The sequence below is a fragment of the Pseudophryne corroboree genome, chromosome 7 (assembly GCF_028390025.1).
Source record: "Pseudophryne corroboree isolate aPseCor3 chromosome 7, aPseCor3.hap2, whole genome shotgun sequence".
Classification (NCBI taxonomy): Eukaryota; Metazoa; Chordata; class Amphibia; order Anura; family Myobatrachidae; genus Pseudophryne; species Pseudophryne corroboree.
Window position 1 is genome coordinate 326,283,913 of NC_086450.1, and position 25,538 is coordinate 326,309,450.

Sequence of the window (25,538 nt, forward strand, 5' to 3'; positions counted from 1 at the left end):
GGTTTTTTCATCCAGGCGAAAAACTGCACTTTTCGGCTGTTTATAGGTCGAATTTACATTCGACCTATTCAATGCCCGTGCCGTATTTTTGACTGGTAGAAAAAAAAATGGCATGGGCGAAAAACCATGAGGATTGGCGTATTTGCCGCTGATCTATGTGTTTTGGCGAATTTGCGGGCGTTTTTGCCCGTTTTTGTGTTCATTTTTCGCCCATGCCGATTCGCCTACAATAACAAATGAAAAGGCATGGGCGAAAAGGGACTAAAAAATGGGCGAAAACGCCCGCAATTGAATACACTATGATAAGTTAGTGCTGTTGTTTCGGCTAGCCCCAAAAAACGGCACTAAATGAATACCCCCCATAGAGGAAAATATACCATTTTATAGAATCCACTACAAAATGATAGGCCAAAGTGGATTGATTGCTGTAGGCAACCTCCCCACTCTTTAGATGGTATGATACATTCCCCCTTAATCAAAGATGAGTACTGTAAATTATTACAACTACAGGTTGAGTCTCCCTTATCCAAAATGCTTGGGACCAGAGGTATTTTGGATATGGGATTTTTCCGTATTTTGGATTAATTGCTTACCATAATGAGATATCATGGTGATGGGACCTAAATCTAAGCACAGAATGCATTTATGTTTCATTTACACCTTATACACACAGCCTGAAGGCAATTTTAGCCAATATTTTTTATAACTTTGTGCATTAAACAAAGTGTGTCTACATTCACACAATTCATTTATGTTTCATATACACCTTATACCAGGGACGTGCGGTGGTCATTTAATACAATATTTTTAATAACTTTGTGTATTAAACAAAGTTTGTGTACATTGAGCCATCAAAAAACAAAGGTTTCACTATCTCACTCTCACTCAAAAAAGTCCGTATTTCGGAATATTCCGTATTTCGGAATATTTGGATATGGGATACTCAACCTGTATTACCTTGGACTTCTGTGGCCAGTATAAAAGCACTCTGCTTAGAGCCTTGTAGTGTTATATGGTCTCAAAACTCCTTGGTTGCTACAATTTATATTATTATCTCTTTATAAAGATTTCCTTATATGGCCCAGCATATGCTAGCTTTTTGGTTTTCAATTGCAGTTAAGTGTTCCCATAACAAAACTCTCCTCGTTAAACCTTGTGCCCAACTGAATTCTCCTCTAAGTGCATAATACTAAAAATAAAATGTAAAATATAAATTTTGGCTTACCGCAGATATGCGCTCTCCAGATACCAGCAGCATCCAATTTTTAAAAAATGGTCACAGCGTTTTCAGTGCTGAAACCCTGAGACGAGAGTAAAAAAAAAAATATATAAAAAAAATTAATACTCACCTGCCCGGTGGTCTCCTCTTCATCTTCCCTCTCGGGAGGGGCTGCCAGGAGTCTCAGGGGCTGCGGGGAGATTTAGTTCTCCCAGCAGTTGGCTCCGAGGGGGGTGACACTGCACAGGGGGGGGGGGGTCACACATGGGTTGGGTATGGGATACCGGCAGTCAGGATGGTGGCGGTCAGAATACTGACCCCGGCATTCCAACTGCTTGGAATCCCGGCCGGGGCGCTGAAGGTAAGTAAGGCTAATCCTAACCCTCCCTCCCCGCAGCCTAACCATAACCCTCCCATTCTGCAGCCTAACCCTAACCTCCCCTCCACGCAGCCTAACCTAAACCCTCCCTCCCCACAGCCTAACACTAGCCCTCCCAGCATATTTACGTTCAGGATCCTGGCTATTGGGATTCCGGCGTCGGCATTCTGACAGCTGTCGGCATTCCGGCGTCTGTATTCTCACTGCCGGGATCCCAACTACATCTCGTCACATACACACATTCACACACCTCACATACTCACCACTGCTGCAGCGGACTGGATCCCAATGCTAGAGAAGACACCTTACAAAATAATAAAGCTAATTGGAAACTTACAATTGCTTAATTAGTCCTTAAGGTGGGGTTTCCGCCGGGGTGCCAGAGCAAGTCCTGGCAATTTTTCCTACAATTAATGATTTTAGGACAAATCAGAATTGCTCTGGAGGTGTGTGAAAATAAAAGCAGTGATTTCTATAGAGATTTCTATAGAAATCACTGCATCTCATTTTCTTTCCTTCAATTTCCTGCCCGTAATTGAATTCCCCCCACAGTGTCAGGTTTACATCACTTCTAAGTGTGAGCTCACAACAGTGTACAAAGTACATTTTGAAAAAATAGCCCAAAAGGTCAGACAATTAGTGGGTGCGCCTATTCTAGATAGTGACTGTGGTGTAACTGAAGTAATGAAGTAATGCTAATAGTGAATACATACAGATGTTCTGATGCTTAGAAAACATTAATCTTACATCTCAAATTCTGAATTAAATGTTTTTACATATCTAGTCATACAGAACAAGAGAATATGCCCTCTGCACCACTGACCTTAATGCTATACCCAGAACACACATATTTCAAAGTAACCATTGACACATTACATACAGTACATATGGATCTAAACAGTAAAGGACCTGTATCAGCTAGGGTACATATATCCATGTTATACACTCTGCAGTTAAGCATCTCGTTAGTAACCAGTTATACCCAAAGCATGGTATACTAGCTGGTGTCCGGATTATTACCGAGTAGGGTACCAAGGTATGAAATACCTAACAAGCTTCAATCAGTTTAACAGAAACCAAGAGTGAAACAATAATATACAGTCGATGAGGGGTCTGCACTTCACAGTCACCAAACATTTGTGGCCTATGGTATGTTGTATAATTGTCTGCAAAACACTATGTATTGTATAGAATACTCTGAGGGGGAAATGTATAAAATCTCGGAGAGAGATAAATTGATCAAATCAGCTTCTATCATTTTTCAAACACAGCCTTTAAAGCAATAGTTAGGAACGGATTGGTTAGTACTTTATCTCTCTCCACTTAATCTCTCTTCAAAGTTTGACCCTCATCCACATAATGTATATAGAATCAAAAGAATGGGGTCTCCATTGGTCAGATGGGTCTGAATTGTATTGAGTGGGACTCAACCTGCACAGATATACTCTAGGGCTAATCCCACTCATCTGCAGCAGCACACCAGGAACCATGTGACCCACATTACACACACCTATAAAGGGCTCTAACCAGCTCCGCAGTCTTTCTTGCTCCCTGGCTCTTTACAAGAAATAGCAGCAGCAGGCTATTTCAGCTATACGATCCACATTACAATCCAAAGAGTAACCAAATTGCAAGCTGAAAGCAGTTTTAGTAACGTTGCTGCCTGGGTAACAGCATATGACATTCACTTCACTGAGACAGGTGCCATGTAGCGCAGGGTTTGAAAACCGCTAAAAGATAAACTCCATGGCACAGGTTAGTTATAGCAACTTGCAACATGAATCCTAAAAAGTCAAAAGAGTTTTAAAACTCCCACTGCTTGACTCCGAGTAATATATAAATAATGTTGTCATCCAAGCAGCAGGAGTTCTGACAACAGCTTTGAATCAGCTGCAGGGCTAGTTAGCTAGTAGACATGCGTGCAAGTTAGCGAGTGGCCTGTGTACAGTAGGTGCTTGTAATGAGAATCAGGATGTGTACAACAAAGCAGAAATCTCCTGCTGCTATTCACTGAAATGAGCCAGGGGACAGACAGCAGGACATATGAAAGCAGCTTGTGCACTGCTGATGGAATTAGCGATTCGGGCAGAGCTGTCAGAATGTTAAAAGTATAGTTGTTATTACATCTATTAGTTTTAAAGTTTCAATATATTATGCAGCCTGATACATTGAGGGGATAAAATCAAATAACATGAAACAGAAGGTAAGCGCGGCACTGCCTAAACAAGCTTATTATCCAAGAACTGTGCGGTACATAAGGTATCTAGATAGTTATCCGCCATAAGCAGGGCCCTCACTACCTTATTTCTCAGGTAAGCCCCCTCTACCATGCTTATACCTATTTGGGCTGACTGTGATTTAGGAGGAAAGCAAAATAAAAAGCAAGTAACTTAGCAGCTGGGCAAAACCATGCTGCAGTGCAGGTGGGCAGATGTAACATGTGCAGAGAGATTTATATTAGACAAGGGTGTGTCCAAACTATGTGCTTAATTCAGGATTTATCACGAAAGCAAAAACAGGATTTTAATACCTACCGGTAAATCCTTTTCTCCTAGTCTGTAGAGGATGCTGGGGTCCACTTCAGTACCATGGGGTATAGACGGTTCTGCAGGAGCCATGGGCACTTTAAGACTTTTCTAGAGTGTGAACGGGCTCCTCCCTCTATGCCCCTCCTCCAGACCTCAGTATAGGAACTGTGCCCAGGGAGACTGACATTTAGAGGAAAGGATTTACTTTTAATTTAACGGTGAGATTCATACTAGCTCACACTTCAACCATGCCGCACACATGGCATTCAACAAAACACATGCCAACAGGCATGAACCTTTCAGCAACCGTGCTGAAAACATTTTTAACAAAATAACAACTGCAGGTAAAGTACGCACTGGTCTGGGTGCCCAGCATCCTCTACGGACTAGGAGAAAAGGATTTACCGGTAGGTATTAAAATCCTGTTTTCTCATACGTCCTAGAGGATGCTGTGGTCCACTTCAGTACCATGGGGTTATACCAAAGCTCCAGTACGGGCGGGAGAGTGCGGATGACCCTGCAGCACCGATTGACCAAACTGTCGGTCCTCATCGGCCAAGGTGTCAAACTTGTAAAACTTAGCAAACATGTTTGCCCCTGACCAAGTAGCTGCTCGGCAAAGCTGTAACGCCGAGACGTCCGGGCAGCCGCTCAGGATGAGCCCACCTTCGTAGTAGAATGGGCAGTCACCGAATTCGGTACCGGCAATCCTGCCATAGAATGAGCGTGCTGAATCGTAACTCTGATCCAGCGCGCAATAGTTTTCTTAGAAGCAGGACACCTAATCTTGTTGGGAGCATACAGGACAAACAGAGCCTCTGTTTTCCTTATTGGAGCTGTACTTGCAACATAAATTTTCAAAGCTCTGACCACATCCAGAGACTTTGAATCAGCTAAGGTGTAGGTAGCCACTGGCACCACAATAGGTTGGTTTATGTGGAAAGAAGAAACCACCTTAAGAAGAAATTGCTGATGAGTTCTTAACTCAGCCCTATCTTCATGGAAAATCAAGTACGGGCTCTTGTGAGACAAGGCCCCTAACTCAGACACCCTTCTTGCGGATGCCAAGGCCAACAGCATGACCACTTTCCAAGTGAGAAACTTCAATTCCATCTACTGGAGAGGTTCAAACCAATCCGATTGAAGGAACTGCAAAACCACGTTAAGATCCCATGGTGCCACAGGAGGCACAAATGGAGGTTGGATGTGCAGAACCCCTTTCACGAAAGTCTGAACTTCTGGAAGGGAGGCCAATTGTTTATGAATGAAAACGGACAAGGCCGAAATCTGGACCTTGATTGAACCCAATCGTAGGCCCGCATCCACACCCGCCTGAAGAAAATGGAGAAAACGTCCTAACTGAAACTCTTCCGTTGGAGCCTTCTTGGATTCACACCAAGACACATATTTTCTCCAAATACGGTGGTAATGTTTAGACGTTACCCCTTTCCTGGCCTAAATCAGAGTGGAAGTGACTTCTTTGGGAATACCCTTCCGGGCTAGGATCCGGCGCTCAACAGCCATGCCGTCAAACGTAGCCGCAGTAAGTCTTGATATAAGTCTTGATATATGCACGGCCCCTGCACGGTCCTCGCGGAGAGGAAGAGGCCGAGGATCTTCTATGAGTAACTCCTGAAGATCTGGATACCAAGACCTCCTTGTCCAGTCTGGGACAACGAGGATCGCTCGAACCCTTGTTCTTCTTATGATCTTGAGAACTTTTGGTATTACTGGAAGTGGAGGGAAGACATACACCGACCGAAACACCCACTGGGTCACTAGTGCATCCACTGCTATTGCTTGAGGGTCTCTTGACCTGGAACAATATCTCTGAAGCTTCTTGTTGAGACGAGATGCCATCATGTCTACTTGAGGAACTCCCCAAAGACCTGTCACCTCTGCGAAGACTTCTTGGTGGCGGCCCCATTCTCCTGGATGGAGATCGTGTCTGCTGAGGAAGTCTGCTTTCCAGTTGTCCACTCCTGGAATGAAAATTGCCGACAGAGCTCTTGCATGTCTTTCTGCCCAGAGGAGGATCTTTGTCACCTCTGCCATCACCGCTCTGCTTTTCGTTCCGCCCTGACGGTTTATGTACGTGACTGCTGTTACATTGTCCGACTAGATCTGTACGGGTTGATCTTGAACAAGATGCACCGCTTGTAGAAGGCCATTGTAAATGGCTCCAAACTCCAGAACGTTTATGTGAAGACAAGTTTCTTGACTTGACCATCTTTCTTGGAAGCTTTCCCCCTGTGTGACTCCTCCCCAGCCTCGGAGACTTGCATCCGTGGTTACTAGGACCCAGTCCTGAATCCCGAACCTGCGTCCCTCTAGTAGGTGAGAACTGTGTAGCCACCACAGGAGCGAAATTCTGGCTTTGGATGACAGGATTATCCTCTGGTGCATGTGTAGGTGGGATCCAAACTACTTGTCCAAAAGGTCCCACTGGAATACTCTGGCATGGAATCGGCCAAACTGTATGGCCTCGTAGACCGCTACCATCTTTCCCAACAACCGAATGCATTGATGAATCGACACCCTTGTTGGTTTCAGAATTTGTTTGACCATTATCTGGATTTCCAGAGCCTTTTCTACTGGAAGAAATACCCTCTGTACTTCTGTGTCCAGTATCATCCCCAGAAAAGACAATCTTGTCGTCGGTTCAAACTGTGATTTTGGAAAATTTATGATCCAACCGTGTTGTTGAAGTACTGTCAGGGAGAGTGCAATTTTCTGCACCAACCTTACCTTGGACCTCGCTTTTATCAGGAGATCGTCCAGGTAAGGAATTATATTGACTCCTTTCTGTTGAAGGAGGACCATCATCTCCGCAATCACCTTGGTGAACACCCTCGGTGCCGTAGAGAGTCCAAACGGCAACGTCTGAAATTGGTAATGACAATCCTGTATCGCGAATCTCAGATAAGCTTGATGTGGAGGATAAATGGGAACATGTAAGTAGGCATCTTGAACCTTTGCAGGTAGAGATTCAGAGTTTTCAGGTTTAGAAGCGGTCTGACCGAGCCGTCCTGCTTCGGAACTACGATTAGGCTTGAATAAAACCCTTCTTGTTGCGACAAGGGAACCAGGACAATCACTTGATCCTGACACAATTTTTGTATTGCTGCCTCTATCACTTCCCTGTCTGGGATAGAAGCTGGTAAGGCCGATTTGAAAAATTGGCATGGGGGAATGTCTTGAAACTCCAGTTTGTACCCGTGGGACACTATTTGTAAGACCCACGGGTCCAGGCCAGATTGAACGCAGAACTGACTGAAGAGTTTCAGGCGTGCCCCCACCTGAGCGGACTACCGCAAGGGAGCCCCAGCGTCGTGCTGAAGATTTGGCAGAAGCAGACGTTTATTTCTGCTCCTGAGATCCTGTAGACGCTGCAGACTTTTCTCCTTCCTTTACCCGCAAAGAAAGGGGAACCTTTACCCTTTTTGTATTTATTGGGCCGAAAGGACTGCATCTGACTGTGATGTGTCTTTTTCGCCGGCGCAGGAACATTAGGCAAGAATGTCGACTTACCAGCGGTAGCCGCAGAAACTAAAGCCCATCTCCAAACAAGGCCTCACCTTTATACGGGAGAGCCTCCATATTCCTTTTGGACTCTGCGTCAGCATTCCATTGGCGAATCCACAACGCCCTCCATGCTGAGACTGCCATGGTAGCGGCTCTTGATCCCAAGAGACCAATATCTTTCATGGCTTCTAGCATGTATGCAGCAGCGTCTTTGATATGACCTAACGTTAGGAGTATCTCGTCTCTATCTATTGTGTCAATGGGGGTCATTCCAAGTTGTTCGCTCGTTGCCGATTTTCGCAACGGAGCGATTAAGGCAAAAATGCGCATGCGCATGGTTCGCAGTGCGCATGCGGTAAGTATTTTAGCACAAAACTTAGTAGATTTACTCACGTGCGAACGAAGAATTTTCATCGTTGAAGTGATCGGAGTGTGATTGACAGGAAGTAGGTGTTTCTGGGCGGAAACTGGACGTTTTCTGGGAGTGTGCGGAAAAACGCAGGCGTGTCAGGGAAAAACGCGGGAGTGTCTGGAGAAACGGGGGAGTGGCTGGCTGAACGCAGGGCGTGTTTGTGACGTCAAACCAGGAACGAAACGGCCTGAGCTGATCGCAATCTGTGAGTAGGTCTGGAGCTACTGAGAAACTGCTAAGAATTTTCTATTCGCAATGCTGCTAAGCTAAGATACACTCCCAGAGGGCGGCGGCCTAGCGTGTTCAATGCTGCTAAAATCTGCTAGCGAGCGAACAACTCGGAATCACCCCCAATGTCTGATGATAAGTTTTCTGACCACTTTTCAATAGCACTACTCACCCAAGCACAGGCAATGGTAGGCCTGAATAGTGTCCCATTGGCCACATAAATAGATTTCAACGTATTCTCCAACTTGTGGTCTGCCGACTCCTTCAGTGAAGCCATCCCAGGCGCAGGGAGAATCACCTTTTTTGCTAACCGTGACAAGGCACTGTCTAAAATGGGGGGTGACTCCCACCTTTTCCTGTCCTCTGCAGGGAAAGGGTAAGCTACCTGAATTCTTTTGGGAATCTGAAATTTCTTTTCAGGGTTTACCCAGACTCCCTCAAAGAGAGTGTTCAGCTCATGAGATGGAGGAAAAGTTACGTTTATTTTCTTTTCTTTATAAAAGTAAGCCTTCTCCTGAGGTAAAGGAGGGGGCTCTGTAACTTCTAATACCTCCTTTATAGCAACAATCATGTACTGAATGTTTTTTATGTTTTTCGCTAATTTTGGATCTATTTCCCTGGAATCACTAGTGTCGACACAGGAATCAGAGTCCGTGTCGGTATCAGTCTGTACAACCTGTGTAAATTACCTTTTATGTGACCCCTGTGGATGAAAAAATAAGATTTTAAACCTACCGGTAAATCTTTTTCTCCTAGTCCGTAGAGGATGCTGGGGACTCCATAAGGACCATGGGGTATAGATGGGCTCCGCAGGAGACATGGGCACTCTAAGACTTTAGATGGGTGTGAACTGGCTCCTCCCTCTATGCCCCTCCTCCAGACCTCAGTTATAGAACTGTGCCCAGAGGAGACGGACAGTACGAGGAAAGGATTTTTGTTAATCTAAGGGCGAGATACATACCAGCCCACACCATACACACCGTACAACATGGTATATACTAAACCAGTTAACAGTATGAACAAAACAGCATCAGCCAGAGACTGATCTCAACTGTAACATAACCCTTATGAAAGCAACAACTATATACAAGCCTTGCAGAATTTGTCCACACTGGGACGAGCGCCCAGCATCCTCTACGGACTAGGAGAAAAAGATTTACCGGTAGTTTCAAATCTTATTTTCTCTTACGTCCTAGAGGATGCTGGGGACTCCGTAAGGACCATGGGGTTTTTACTAAAGCTCCAGACCGGGCGGGAGAGTGCGGATGACTCTGCAGCACCGATTGAGCAAACATGAGGTCCTCATCAGCCAGGGTATCAAACTTGTAGAATTTTGCAAAAGTGTTTGAACCCGACCAAGTAGCTGCTCGGCAAAGCTGTAATGCCGAGACGCCTCGGGCAGCCGCCCAAGAAGAGTCCACCTTCCTAGTGGAATGGGCCTTTACCGAATTTGGTAACGGCAATCCAGCCGTAGAATGAGCCTGCTGAATCGTGTTACAGATCCAGCGAGCAATAGTCTGCTTAGAAGCAGGAGCGCCAACCTTGTTGGCTGCATACAGGACAAACATCGCCTCTGTTTTCCTAACCCGAGCCGTCCTGGCTACATAAATTTTTAAGGCCCGGACTACCAGGGACGTGCGGTGAGCTAAATGGCTCAGGAGGCACTGGCTGGCACTAGAGCCAGATTTACACACAATATATAAGCCAAAGGGTACATCTGGGCATTATACACTGGTACAGCAGAGTGAGTTTTGGTCAGAGATGTGCGGAAAAGATAGGCAGGGGAGGCACTGCTTCACCTGCCATAGACTTTGTACTCCAAAGTTTTGGCTATAAAAATTATTAGAATAATGCAAAGAAGATATTTCAAACATGACTTTGGTAGATTTAGAATCCAGCCATGTTGTTGTAGTACTCTCAGGGAGAGAGACACGCTTTTTAGTAACTGATCTCTTGATCTTGCCTTTATCAGGAGATCGTCCAAGTATGGGATAATTGTGACCCCCTGCTTGCGCAGGAGCACCATAATTTCCGCCATTACCTTGGTGAAAATTCTCAGGGCCGTGGAAAGCCCAAACGGCAACGTCTGAAACTGGTAATGACAATCCTGTACAGCGAATCTCAGGTACACCTGATGAGGAGGATATATGGGGACATGAAGGTATGCATCCTTTATGTCTAGTGACACCATAAAATCCCCCCCATCCAGTCTTATGTGAGGTAAAAATTTGCTGCCCAGGGCGCCCCCCCCTGCGCCCTGCACCCTTGCTGTGCCTGTACCTCATGAAAATCTGAAGTCTTCTGCCGCCTCTGAAGTCTTCTTGCTTCCTATACTTACCCGGCTTTAATCTTCCGGCTCTGTGAGGAGGATGGAGGCGCGGCTCTGGGACGAACAGCAAGGACGACACCTGTGTCCCGACCCTCTGGAGCTAATGGTGTCCAGTAGCCTAAGAAGCAGAGCCCATCAGGCCAGGAAAGTGGGTCTGCTTCTCTCCCCTCAGTCCCCCGAAGCAGGGAGCCTGTTGCCAGCAGTGCTCCCTGAAAATAAAAAACCTAACAAAAGTCTTTTCAGAGAAACTCAGTAGAGCTCCCCTGTAGTGCATCCAGTCTCCTCTGGGCACAGGATCTAACTGAAGTCTGGAGGAGGGGCATAGAGGGAGGAGCCAGTTCACACCCATCTAAAGTCTTATGCTGCTTTCACATCGCAAAACCTGCTTTTGAAATGGTTCTTTAAACGGTTCTTAAAACGAGTCTGAGCAGTTAAACCCCCTTCACATTGCATGTTGTAACCAGTATATTACCATTTCATTACCGTTTTGGTACCTTTCACACTGAACCCGTTTCACCCATAGAAAACAGTGGTTGTCATTATAAATGGACTTTTCTGGCCCACACATTATTAATAATTATTAATTAATTATTAATAATTTGGATAGTCGTACGATGGAACCCAGCAGCTAGAAGCATTTTAACCATGTTTTTATATATGAGTGCATCCTTGACTGTCCCAGTAATTTGTCTGCAGATTTCCTCATCCCCTCTGATTCTTAGCAGCTCCCTCACCTCTTCATCACTCCAAGTTGCCATTGTATAATATATTTGCAGTAAGAAAACGCTTCTAAACCCACTCTCATGTGTCTGATGTGTTTTTCCTCCAGCTTCCTGCTTCTGCCTGGTGACATCACACATGGAGGCAGCCTATCACCTCTTGTGGCTTGGAAATACCGTTTCAGAGCCTTTCACACTGCAGAGTGAAACGGTTCTGAACCGGGTACTACCCTGCTTTTTAACCGTTTCAAAATACCAGTATTTTGAAAACGGTAAATTCAAGGTGGCCCTTTCACATCGCAGCTAGAACCGTTTAGGAAGGCTGAAAAATCGGCAATTTACCGGGTTATAGCTGCGGTGTGAAACGGGTATTAGAGTGCCCATGTCTCCTGTGGAGCCCGTCTATACCCCATGGTCCTTATGGAGTCCCCAGCATCCTCTAGGACGTAAGAGAAAGCAGAACTATTAAAAATCACATCTTCTACAGATTTTCTCCAGGTTTCTGCATGAGACTCAGACTTATCCAATCTCTTACTGATATGATTCACCCTATCACGTCATTCTTTCATCCATTCAGGCTCATGGTGTGTCGGCAGCGCCACCACATTACAACTCTGTGTCCCTAAAATGGCTCCCTCAGGGGAAGAGCTCCCTGCCTCAGACATGTCACACACGTGCACAATCACACCACAGACACTGCGGGGCTTAATGGGGACAGACCCACAGTAAAGTCTGTCAGAAGGACACAGAAAAGAATTGCCAGTTCACAACTCAGCGGCAAAAGAAAAAATCCCTGTGTCGCGTACTTTGTACACAGAGATCTTCAAGCGCTTTATATTAGCACCCTGTTACTTGATTCAGAGGTGGAGAGGAGGATCAGCGTTTCTCGCCCTGCAGCTGCTGGGAGAAAATGGCGCTGAGCAGTATACTGGCTGCCTGAGGAAGAAGCCCCGCCCCCTGTAATGGCGCGTTTTTCCTCAACTTTAGAATAGATATTTATACTGGCGGGGGTGTAGGACAGTGTAAATACAAAGTATGCTACCTTTTGCCAGTGAGAGTAGGTTTCATGCTACCCAGGGCGTGCCCCCCCGCGCCCTGCACCCTGCTGAGCACTGTGTTATGGATAGCATGTTTGCGCAGCGTTCCCGCTCGCTGCGCGGTACCTTGAGCCGTCACGATGACCGGAGATCCCTCTCTGCAGATCTCCGGTAATAATACTCGCGCGTCTTCTGACTTCTGGCTCTGTTAGAGGGGTGATGGCGTGCTGTGGGAGTGAGCGCGTAGCCGCAGCTAGTGTTCAGATCCCTTCAGGAGCTAATGGTGTCCTGTCAGCAAGAAGCAGAGCCATGAAGGGTCTGGAGGAGGGGCATAGAGGGAGGAGCCAGTTCACACTCTAGAAAAGTCTTAAAGTGCCCATGGCGCCTGCGGAACCGTCTATACCCCATGGTACTGAAGTGGACCCCCAGCATCCTCTAGGACGTATGAGAAATCTTTCTCTCATGGGCAAAACCATGTGCACTGCAGGGGGGGCAGATATAACATGTGCAGAGAGTGTTAGATTTGGGTGGGGTGTGTTCAAACTGAAATCTCAATTGCAGTGTAAAAATAAAGTAGCCAGTATTTACCCTGCACAGAAACAATATAACCCACCCAAATCTAACTCTCTCTGAAAATGTTACATCTGCCCCCCCCTGCAGTGCACATGGTTTTGCACATTAGAGAAAGATTTTGCTTTCGCGATCAACCCTGAATTAGGCCCTAAAATCTAAATTGCAGTTTAAAATAAATGAGTGCAGCATATGTGGGCCATGTGAAAAAGCAGCCCCTATTACCCCTTGCAGTGCAACATGGTTTGCCCAGATACAGTTACTTGCTTTTATTTTGCATTGCTCCCAACTCATCATCCCCATTATGTTTTATGCTGCAACTGTAAGTATTATTCTGCTAGAACATATACTGGCAGAATCTGTACATGTTTTGTGCTATTTACCAGAATACCTAAGCAACTCATACTTGTATTTTTTACCACAAATCTTATTGTTATGCTTAATTGTACTCATGTTTTTGTAATGTTACCTATCCGAATGTTGCAGCATTTGTAGCACCATACAAATAATAAGATTTTAAACCTACCGGTAAATCTATTTCTCCTAGTCCGTAGAGGATGCTGGGGACTCCGTAAGGACCATGGGGTATAGACGGGCTCCGCAGGAGATAGGGCACCTAAAAAGAACTTTTACTATGGGTGTGCACTGGCTCCTCCCTCTATGCCCCTCCTCCAGACCTCAGTTAGAGAACTGTGCCCAGAGGAGATGGACAATACAAGGCAGGATTTAGCAATCCAAGGGCAAGATTCATACCAGCCCACACCAATCATACCATGTAACCTGGAACATACATAACCAGTTAACAGTATGAACAAAAACAACAGTAACGGTCCAAGACCGATGTCAACTGTAACATAACCCTTATGTAAGCAACAACTATATACAAGTCTTGCAGAGTTTCCGCACTGGGACGGGCGCCCAGCATCCTCTACGGACTAGGAGAAATAGATTTACCGGTAGGTTTAAAATCTTATTTTCTCTTACGTCCTAGAGGATGCTGGGGACTCCGTAAGGACCATGGGGTTTATACCAAAGCATCCAATCGGGCGGGAGAGTGTGTATGACTCTGCAGCACCGACTGAGCAAACGCTAGGTCCTCATCAGCCAGGGTATCAAACTTGTAGAATTTAGCAAAGGTGTTTGACCCCGACCAAGTCGCCGCTCGGCAAAGCTGTAATGCCGAGACGCCTCGGGCAGCCGCCCAAGAAGAGCCCACCTTCCTAGTGGAATGGGCTTTAACCGAATTTGGTACCGGCAATCCAGCCGTAGAATTAGCCTGCTGAATCGTATTACAGATCCAGCGAGCAATAGTCTGCTTCGAAGCAGGTGCGCCAATCTTATTAGCAGCATACAGGACAAACAGAGCCTCTGTTTTCCTAATTTTAGCCGTTCTGGCTACATACATTTTTAAGGCCCCGACTACATCCAGGGATCTGGAATCCCCCAGGTCACTTGTAGCCACAGGCACCACAATAGGTTGATTCATATGGAATGAAGAAACCACTTTAGGCAAAAATTGCGGACGTGTCCTCAATTCAGCTCGATCCACATGAAAAATCAAGTAGGGGCTCTTGTGTGACAAAGCCGCCAATTCAGACACTCGCCTTGCTGATGCCAAGGCCAACAGCATGACCACCTTCCAGGTAAGAAATTTCAACTCAACCTTGTTAAGCGGTTCAAACCAGTGTGATTTTAGGAACTGCAACACCACGTTCAGGTCCCATGGTGCCACTGGAGGCACAAAAGGGGGCTGGATATGCAGCACTCCCTTTACAAACGTCTGGACTTCTGGAAGAGAACCCAATTCCTTCTGAAAGAAAATCGAGAGGGTCGAAATCTGTACCTTAACAGAGCCTAATTTCAGGCCCGTATCCACTCCTGTCTGTAGGAAGTGGAGAAAACGACCCAGATGAAAATCTTCCGTAGGTGCATTCTTGGTCTCACACCAAGACACATACTTTCGCCAGATACGGTGATAATGCTTAACCGTCACCTCCTTCCTAGCCTTTATTAAAGTAGGGATGACCTCTTCCGGAATCCCCTTTTCGCTAGGTTTCGGCATTCAACCGCCATGCCGTCAAAGGTAACCGCGGTAAGTCTTGAAATACACAGGGCCCCTGTTGCAACAGGTCTTCCCTCAGAGGAAGAGGCCAGGGATCTCCTGTGAGCATCTCTTGTAGATCTGAGTACCAGGCCCTTCGAGGCCAGTCTGGGACAATGAGTATTGTCTGTACGTTTCTTTGCCTTATGATCCTCAACACTTTTGTGATGAGAGGAAGAGGAGGAAACACGTAGACCGATTTGAACAGCCACGGTGTTATCAGAGCATCTACTGCCACTGCCTGAGGGTCCCGAGACCTGGCACAATACCTCCAAAGCTTTTTGTTGAGGCGTGACGCCATCATGTCTATTTGAGGAGTTCCCCAAAGACGTGTTATGTCTGCAAAGACTTCTTGATGAAGTCCCCACTCTCCTGGATGGAGATCGTGTCTGCTGAGGAAGTCTGCTTCCCAGTTGTCCACTCCCGGAATGAGGACAGCCGACAGAGCGCTTACATGATTTTCCACCCAGTAAAGAATCCTTGTGGCTTCCGCCATCGCGACTCTGCTTCTTGTCCCGCCTTGGCGGTTCACATGAGCCACTGCTGTGACATTGTCTGATTGAATCAGACCCGGTAGGTTTCGAAGAAGACTCTCCGCTTGTCGAAGGCCGTTGTAAATGGCCCTGAGTTCCAACACATTGATGTGTAGACAGGACTCCTGGTCTGACCAAAGACCCTGAAAATTTTTTCCTTGTGTGACCGCTCCCCATCCTCGGAGGCTCGCGTCCGTGGTAACCAGGATCCAATCCTGAATTCCGAACCTGCGACCCTACAGCAGGTGAGCACTTTGCAACCACCACAGGAGAGACACTCTGGCCCCTGGGGACAGAGTTATTTTCCGATGTAAGTGCAGATGGGACCCGGACCACTTGTCCAGAAGGTCCCATTGAAAAGTCCTTGCATGGAACCTTCCGAAGGGAATGGCCTCGTAGGCCGCCACCATTTTTCCCAGAACTCGAGTGCATTGGTGAACTGACACCCTTTTCGGTTTTAGCAGGTCTCTGACCATGTTCTGGATGTCCTGGGCTTTCTCTATTGGGAGGAAGACCTTCATTTGTTCCGTATCCAGTATCATACCTAGGAACGGTAGTCGAGTTGTCGGAATCAACTGTGACTTCGGTAGATTTAGAATCCAACCGTGTTGCTGGAGCACTCTCAGAGAGAGCGCCACACTGCTCAGCAATTTCTCCCTTGATCTCGCTTTTATCAGGAGATCGTCCAAGTATGGGATAATTGTGATTCCATGCTTGCGCAGGACCACCATCATTTCCGCCATTATCTTGGTGAAAATCCTCGGGGCCGTGGAAAGTCCAAACGGCAACGTCTGAAATTGGTAATGACAATCCTGTACAGCGAATCTCAGGAATTCCTGATGGGGGGCATATATGGGGACATGAAGGTACGCATCCTTTATGTCCAGAGACACCATAAACTCCCCCTCCTCCATGTTGGCTATTATCGCTTTGAGTGATTCCATTTTGAATTTGAATCTTTTTATGTACAGGTTTAGGGATTTCAGATTCAAAATAGGTCTGACCGAACCGTCCGGTTTCGGGACCACAAATAGGGTTGAGTAGTAACCTCTTCCCTGCTGGTGCAGGGGAACCTTGATTATCACTTGCTGTATACACAGCGTTTGAATTGCAGCTAACACTATATCCCTTTCCGATGTGGAAGCTGGTAGGGCCGATTTGAAAAATCGGAGCGGGGGCACCTCCTCGAATTCCAATTTGTAACCCTGGGAAACTATTTTCAACACCCAGGGATTCAGGTCTGAACTGACCCAGGCCTGACTGAAAGTCGAAGACGTGCCCCCACCGGTGCGGACTCCCTCAGGGGAGCCCCAGCGTCATGCTGTGGGTTTTGGAGAAGCCGGGGAGGACTTTTGTTCCTGGGCACCTGCCGTAGCAGGTGCTCTTTTGGCTCTGCCCTTACCTCTGGCGAGGAAAGAGGATCCCCGACCTCTTCTGGACTTGTGCGACCGAAAGGACTGCATCTGATAGGGTGTTACTTTCTTTTGCTGTTGGGGAATATATGGTAAAAAATTTGATTTACCTGCTGTAGCTGTGGAAACCAGGTCCGTCAGCCCATCCCCAAACAATACATCACCCTTATAGGGTAGTACTTCCATATGTTTTTTGGAATCCGCATCACCCGTCCATTGGCGAGTCCATAAGGATCTTCTCGCTGAGATAGACATGGCATTGGCCCTAGAAGCTAGCAATCCAATGTCCCTTTGAGCATCCCTCATAAATAAGACTGCGTCTTTTATATGGGCTAGAGTTAAGAATATAGTATCCTTATCCATATTATCAAATTGATCTGTCAGCCCATCTGTCCAAGCTGCAATTGCGCTACACACCCATGCCGACGCAATTGTCGGTCTTAGCACAGCACCCGTATGAGAATAAATACACTTTAAGGTAGTTTCTTGCCTGCGATCTGCAGGGTCCTTAAGGGCCGCTGTGTCAGGAGACGGTAGCGCCACTGTCTTGGACAAGCACGTCAGGGCCTTGTCCACAGTGGGGGATGATTCCCAAATCTCCCTGTCCTGCTTAGGGAAGGGGTATGCCATATAAATTCTTTTGGGGATCTGCGGTCTCTTTTCCGGAGTCTCCCAAGCTTTTCCAAAGAAATCATTTAATTCATGGGATGCGGAAAAATTAATAATCTGTTTCTTTCCCTTAAACATGTGTACCCTTGTGTCGGGGACCGAGGGTTCATCCTCAATATGCAACACATCCCTTATTGCCACAATCATACACTGAATGGTTTTAGTCACCCTAGGGTGCAATTTTACTTCGTCGTAGTCGACACTGGAATCAGAATCCGTGTCGGTAGTAGTGTCTTGTGTTAAGGGACGCTTTTGAGACCCCGACGGGCCCTGTGAGTCGGTCCAATCCGAGGATTGACCCCCTGATGTCCCCCCTAATTCAGCCTTATCAAGCCTTTTATGTAAAGATGCCACACTTGCATTCAACATATGCCACATGTTCATCCAATCCGGAGTCGGCACAACCGACGGGGACACACCACTCATTTGCTCCACCTCCTCCTTGGAGAAGCCTTCCGCCTCAGACATGTCGACACACGTACCGACACCCCACACACACAGGGATTAACCTATAAGGGGACAAAACCCCAACCAGGCCCTTAGGAGAGACAGAGATAGAGTATGCCAGCACACACCAGCGCTTAAAAACACTGGAAAAAATATGACCAGATAGCGCTTGTTTATATATAATATACCAATTCCCACTCACTGCGTCGCTAATGTGCCCCCCTCCTCTTTTTTCCAGCCTGTGAAGTTCAGCAGGGGAGAGACCAGGGAGCCAGCGTTCATGCATGCATCTTCTGTGGAGAAAATGGCGCTGGTTAGTGCTGAGGATCAAGCTCCGCCCACCCGACGGCGGGCTTCGGTCCCAGTGACTTTTCTATTAAAATGGCGGAGGATCTTAGATTTACTGCCTCCGCAGCCTAATCTATCTGAATTTGCCCAAAAGTGAGGAATATTGCTGCCCAGGGCGCCCCCCCTGCGCCCTGCACCCTTCAGTGCTGCTCTGTGTGTGTGACTGGGAGCAATGGCGCGCAGCTTACCGCTGCGCGCCTTACCTCATGAAGATCTGATGTCTTCTGCCGCCTAAGATGTCTTCTGCCTTCTCATACTCACCCGGCTTCTATCTTCGGCATCTGTGAGGAGGACGGCGGCGCGGCTCCGGGACGAACCCCAGGTGAGACCTGTGTTCCGACTCCCTCTGGAGCTAATGGTGTCCAGTAGCCTTAGAAGCAGTGCCCAACTTGACAAGCCAGCTCTGCTTCTCTCTCCTCGGTCCCACGATGCAGGGATGTACAAACAGGGAGTAGAGGACTGCGCTGTCGTGCTATCCTGATTAAGTCAAGCTGCTAGGGAGCAAACAATGAGGATTTCCACTATCCCCACAAAAATACTAATAGAAGAAAAGAGATGTCTCCCAGCGCTAGTATAATCAGATATGGAGTCGAAGGTAATTAACAGTATCTATTCATAGAGCTATGTATCAATCAAAAAGTACTAAAAAAGGCCATATAATTAATAAAATTACTTTTTATTGACCATGACACAGAATAAAATAAGACCCTGATCATTAGGTCTTCTCTATTCTACAATTTAAAGTGATCCTAATACCGGTATACAAAAACAATCACATTTGACAAAAACAAAAAAACATAAAAACATAAAAACAGTGATACGCTAAATAGCGATTTATTCACTGTATAGATTCCTCAGGTATGTGTAGGTATATAAGGATGATTCTTATCCCACAGTCAGTGTTTATATAGAGAGTGCGTCCAGTGATACGCTAATTAGCGATTTGGTCACTAGATAGATGTTTATATTCCTTAGGAAAAAAGATGTCTCAGTCACTATTCGTGTATGGAGTGAATCCAACAGAGGTTCCGGTATATACCAGCCATTTCCTAAGGCCTTTTTTAGTACTTTTTGATTGATACATAGCTCTATGAATAGATACTGTTAATTACCTTCGACTCCATATCTGATTATACTAGCGCTGGGAGACATCTCTTTTCTTCCACGATGCAGGGAGCCTGTTGCCAACAGGACTCCCTGAAAATAAAAAACCTAACAAAATTATTTTTCCACAGAAAACTCTGGAGAGCTCTCTGCAGTGCACCCATTCTCCTCTGGGCACAAGATCTAACTGAGGTCTGGAGGAGGGGCATAGAGGGAGGAGCCAGTGCACACCCATAGTAAAAGTTATTTTTAGGTGCCCTATCTCCTGCGGAGCCCTTCTATACCCCATGGTCCTTACGGAGTCCCCAGCATCCTCTAGGACGTAAGAGAAAAACAATTAACATCAAATTGCAATTGTATCTTTTGGTGGGAATACATGTTTGGGGGCACAGGCAGATGGTAATTACATCACCAGGCAATCCAGATCCACAAAACTAATTCCTAGCTCTGGGCAACTGGTACCCACAGATGCAGCACTGCTTAGTTCTGGGCTCTGTACCAGTTCCTGTCATCAGTCAGCTGATAATTATAGGTACAGCCAGAACCAATTCCTGGCCATGACCATAATCACAGATCTAATTCCTAGCTCTAGGCCACTGGTGACTACAGATGCAGCACTACATAGCTCTGGGCTCTATGCTAGTTCCCGTCTTAAGTCAGTTGATATTTATAGGCCCAGCAAGAACCAATTCCTGGTCATGACCATAATCACAGATCTAATTCCTAGCTCTAGGCCACTGGTACCCACAGATGCAGCACTGCTTAGTTCTGGTCTCTGTGTTAGTTCCTGTCATCAGTCAGCTGATAATAATAGGTACGCTAGAACCAATTCCTGGCCAAAATCATGGGCACATAACTGTGTTTGCGGGCATATAATGTGTACAGTGTGTGTAGCTCAGCTTTCTCCTAGTATCCCACATGAACGGTCTAACATTATGTAGGGAAAAATGAATAAGGTGTGTGGTGTATTACATTTACGCTCAGTGGGACTGGTACAGAATCAAATGCAAATCCATAGTACCTTGCTTGTTTTCGGACTGTGTATGGGTAATGATGAAAGTCATGAAGATGATTATAAAGACAGGGACGGTCCAGTTGCAGAAATGCATACAACCACACATGTACGAATATACACATTTAGGGCCTAATTCAGAGTTGATCACAGCAGCAAATTTGTTAGCAGTTGGGCAAAACCATGTGCACTGCAGGGGGGGCAGATATAACATTTGCAGAGAGAGTTAGATTTGGGTGGGTTATTTTGTTTCTGTGCAGGGTAAATACTGGCTGCTTTATTTTTACACTGCAATTTAGATTTCAGCTTCAACACATCTCACCCAAATCTAACTCTTTCTGCACATGTTATATCTGCGCCCCCTGCAGTGCACATGGTTTTGCCCAACTGCTAACAAATTTGCTGCTGCGATTAACTCTGAATTACCCCCTTTACAGCCAACTTGCTTTCAAAATGGGAAAGGCCCTATAAAAAGTGTTTATAATTAAACACATCATTCCAACAGAAGGTGAAGGTAGGTATCGGATAGTGGTTACTGTAGTTGTCTATGGCAGGGGTTCTCAAACTCGGTCCTCAGGACCCCACACAGTGCATGTTTTGCAGGTAACCCAGCAAGTGCACAGGTGTATTAATTACTCACTGACCCATTTTAAAAGGTCCACAGGTGGAGCTAATTATTTCACTTGTGATTCTGTTAGGAGACCTGCAAAACATGCACTGTGTGGGGTCCTGAGGAGCGAGTTTGAGAACCTGTGGTCTATGGTATACAATGGTGGTATAAATGTGCAAAATGGGAAATTCACAATTAAGTGTTTATAATGAAGTGCATCACTAGAACAGATGCTGAAGTTACAGTGGGTCACTCATCGTGGGTACTGTAATTGTCCAATTGCCCAGATAGGACAGCATGGCTTGTTGGTTGAGATGTTACAGATGTGTTTCAGTCTAATCATCACCTTAACATTACTTTACAAAATTCTACTGACCTGCATTCCCGGGAGAGAGTATTTGCAAACGGGTGTGTATCGGGATGCCGGCGGACGCCACAAGTTCTATTCACACTCTACGGGGACACCCATGAGTGGGATTAGTCCCTGCTGGTCAGCATCCTGACCGTCGGGATTCTCAGCGGACAGGATGTAGGGGAGGTAATGTGACAGGCGGTCTCCTGACCGCCAGGCACATAACTACATCCCTTTACAAACTAGGACCATCCAAATGTCTCCAGTTACTAATGTGAAGGAATTTAACAAAGGTTCAAATGATTTGTCCAGTAGGGACTGATGATGGCCTATCACAAGCAAATTCTCTCTCCCATTCTGTAGAACATAAAGCAGAGTGATTTCAAAGCCTTATTTAGAATGAACATGGAATGTAGGAATGGATGGGGTGTGTAACAACACAAGTTCAGTAACGTCCCTACAGTATTCTGTGAATCTTGAAACATGTGTCATATTTTTTTGATTTAGGTTCCACTTCACACCCTTGTAATAAAGTACACTTACCAGTTATTAGGTTGGCAGGAATCCTATCAGTGAGAAAATCAACCACGAGGATGCGACTAGTGACAAACAATACACCACCCTGTGTGTACACATCATAGCGGTCACTACTGCCAATTTCATTGGTGATAATGCGCGGCAAATGAGTAACGCCTTCAGATCTCAGCTGTTCAATAAGATACTCCTTTAAAAGAAAAAAAATGACAAAATAGCTCCATAAATAAAAAAAAGACAACATATAGAGTAATAGAACTGCTCACTAATGTTGTATGCGTGTAAAAACTGCATTCTCAGTTATAATGGATGAGCTCAATCATAAATAAAGGGATGTAGTGGGCTGACTGACCGTTACAATATCGACAAGCAGAGGGGGGACAGCTGCCAGCATGCTAGTACTGCGCTATAAAGCATTGTCACTGTCTACGGAACAGCCAAACAGCCCCTATTGGTACACTAAGTCACGTGAGAATATTCTTGTATCAGGTGTCTTTTTGTGAAAATGCGCCTTACAATGCAATATTATCAGGAAGCACAAGGAGACTGTGCTGATTAATGTGCTACTGTATATGATACATCTGTGTGCTACGGAGTCTCCGAATCTCTACACAAAGTGCTACAATGTAGCAGCTGCAGATTTTTTCCAGTACAAGTTCTGTTCTGCTCCGTGTACAGACTCACAGTGTACAAGTGTCATATATCAAATTACTCAACAGTCTCCTCGCTCGTCCTAGATGCATTTTCGGCAAAAAAAAAAAGACACACGACGCTGCCAGAGTTGAACGGGACTTAGCGGCTGGATGAATGAGGACACGTCTGTATGTCCTCAGTTACAGTGGCAGGTGTCAATGATGTGTGTACAGGGCCAGGTGTCCAGGTGTCAGTGATGTGTGTACAGAATAGGTTCTCAGTTACAGTGGCAGGTGTATGTGATGTGTGTATAGAACAGGTCCTCCGTTACAGTGGCAGGTGTCAGTGGTGTATGTACAGAACAGGTCCTCAGTTACAGTGGCAGGTGTCAGTGGTGTATGTACAGAACAGGTCCTCGGTTACAGTGGCAGGTGTCAGTGGTGTATGTACAGAACAGGTCCTCAGCTACAGTGGCAGGTGTCAGTGATGTGTGTATAAAACAGGTCCTCAGTTACAATGGCAGGTGTATGTGATGTGTGTATAGAACAGGGCCTCAGTTACAGTGGCAGGTGTATGTGATGTGTGTATAGAACAGGTCCTCGGTTACAGTGGCAGGTGTCAGTGGTGTATGTACAGAACAGGTCCTCAGTTACAGTGGCAGGTGTCAGTGGTGTATGTACAGAACAGGTCCTCGGTTACAGTGGCAGGTGTCAGTGGTGTATGTACAGAACAGGTCCTCAGTTACAGTGGCAGGTGTCAGTGGTGTATGTACAGAACAGGTCCTCAGCTACAGTGGCAGGTGTCAGTGATGTGTGTATAGAACAGGGCCTCAGTTACAGTGGCAGGTGTCAGTGGTGTATGTACAGAACAGGGCCTCAGTTACAGTGGCAGGTGTATGTGATGTGTGTATAAAACAGGGCCTCAGTTACAGTGGCAGGTGTATGTGATGTGTGTATAAAACAGGGCCTCAGTTACAGTGGCAGGTGTCAGTGATGTGTGTATAGAACAGGGCCTCAGTTACAGTGGCAGGTGTATGTGATGTGTGTATAGAACAGGGCTTCAGTTACAATGGCAGGTGTATGTGATGTGTGTATAAAACAGGGCCTCAGTTACAGTGGCAGGTGTATGTGATGTGTGTATAAAACAGGGCCTCAGCTACAGTGGCAGGTGTCAGTGATGTGTGCATAGAACAGGGCCTCAGTTACAGTGGCAGGTGTATGTGATGTGTGTATAAAACAGGGCCTCAGTTACAGTGGCAGGTGTATGTGATGTGTGTATAAAACAGGGCCTCAGTTACAGTGGCAGGTGTATGTGATGTGTGTATAGAACAGGGCTTCAGTTACAATGGCAGGTGTATGTGATGTGTGTATAAAACAGGGCCTCAGTTACAGTGGCAGGTGTATGTGATGTGTGTATAAAACAGGGCCTCAGTTACAGTGGCAGGTGTATGTGATGTGTGCATAGAACAGGGCCTCAGTTACAGTGGCAGGTGTATGTGATGTGTGTATAAAACAGGGCCTCAGTTACAGTGGCAGGTGTATGTGATGTGTGTATAAAACAGGGCCTCAGTTACAGTGGCAGGTGTATGTGATGTGTGTATAGAACAGGGCTTCAGTTACAATGGCAGGTGTATGTGATGTGTGTATAAAACAGGGCCTCAGTTACAGTGGCAGGTGTATGTGATGTGTGTATAAAACAGGGCCTCAGTTACAGTGGCAGGTGTATGTGATGTGTGTATAGAACAGGGCCTCAGTTAGAGTGGCAGGTGTATGTGATGTGTGTATAAAACAGGGCCTCAGTTACAGTGGCAGGTGTATGTGATGTGTGTATAAAGCAGGGCCTCAGCTACAGTGGCAGGTGTCAGTGATGCGTGCATAGAACAGGGCCTCAGTTACAGTGGCAGGTGTATGTGATGTGTGTATAAAACAGGGCCTCAGTTACAATGGCAGGTGTATGTGATGTGTGTATAAAACAGGGCCTCAGTTACAGTGGCAGGTGTATGTGATGTGTGTATAAAACAGGGCCTCAGTTACAGTGGCAGGTGTCAGTGATGTGTGCATAGAACAGGGCCTCAGCTACAGTGGCAGGTGTCAGTGATGTGTGCATAGAACAGGGCCTCAGTTACAGTGGCAGGTGTATGTGATGTGTGTATAAAACAGGGCCTCAGTTACAATGGCAGGTGTATGTGATGTGTGTATAAAACAGGGCCTCAGTTACAGTGGCAGGTGTATGTGATGTGTGTATAAAACAGGGCCTCAGCTACAGTGGCAGGTGTCAGTGATGTGTGCATAGAACAGGGCCTCAGTTACAGTGGCAGGTGTATGTGATGTGTGTATAAAACAGGGCCTCAGTTACAGTGGCAGGTGTCAGTGATGTGTGTATAGAACAGGGCCTCAGTTACAGTGGCAGGTGTCAGTGGTGTATGTACAGAACAGGTCCTCAGTTACAGTGGCAGGTGTCAGTGGTGTATGTACAGAACAGGTCCTCAGTTACAGTGGCAGGTGTCAGTGGTGTATGTACAGAACAGGTCCTCAGCTATAGTGGCAGGTGTCAGTGATGTGTGTATAGAACAGGGCCTCAGTTACAGTGGCAGGTGTATGTGATGTGTGTATAGAACAGGTCCTCAGTTACAGTGGCAGGTGTCAGTGGTGTATGTACAGAACAGGTCCTCAGTTACAGTGGCAGGTGTCAGTGGTGTATGTACAGAACAGGTCCTCAGTTACAGTGGCAGGTGTCAGTGGTGTATGTACAGAACAGGTCCTCAGTTACAGTGGCAGGTGTATGTGATGTGTGTATAAAACAGGTCCTCAGTTACAGTGGCAGGTGTCAGTGATGTG

At 46.2% G+C, this 25,538-nt stretch overlaps 1 protein-coding gene across 3 annotated transcripts in view; it reads right to left on the reverse strand.

Moving 5' to 3' along the window:
* ERCC4 (ERCC excision repair 4, endonuclease catalytic subunit) overlaps window positions 1-25,538 on the reverse strand; it is a 114,985-nt gene that overhangs the window by 73,926 nt on the left and 15,521 nt on the right. For all 3 annotated transcript variants that reach the window (XM_063934336.1, XM_063934334.1, XM_063934335.1), the window contains exon 3: window positions 22,078-22,258. In XM_063934336.1, the coding sequence (XP_063790406.1) occupies window positions 22,078-22,258 (181 nt within the window). The remainder of the gene's footprint in view (window positions 1-22,077; window positions 22,259-25,538) is intronic.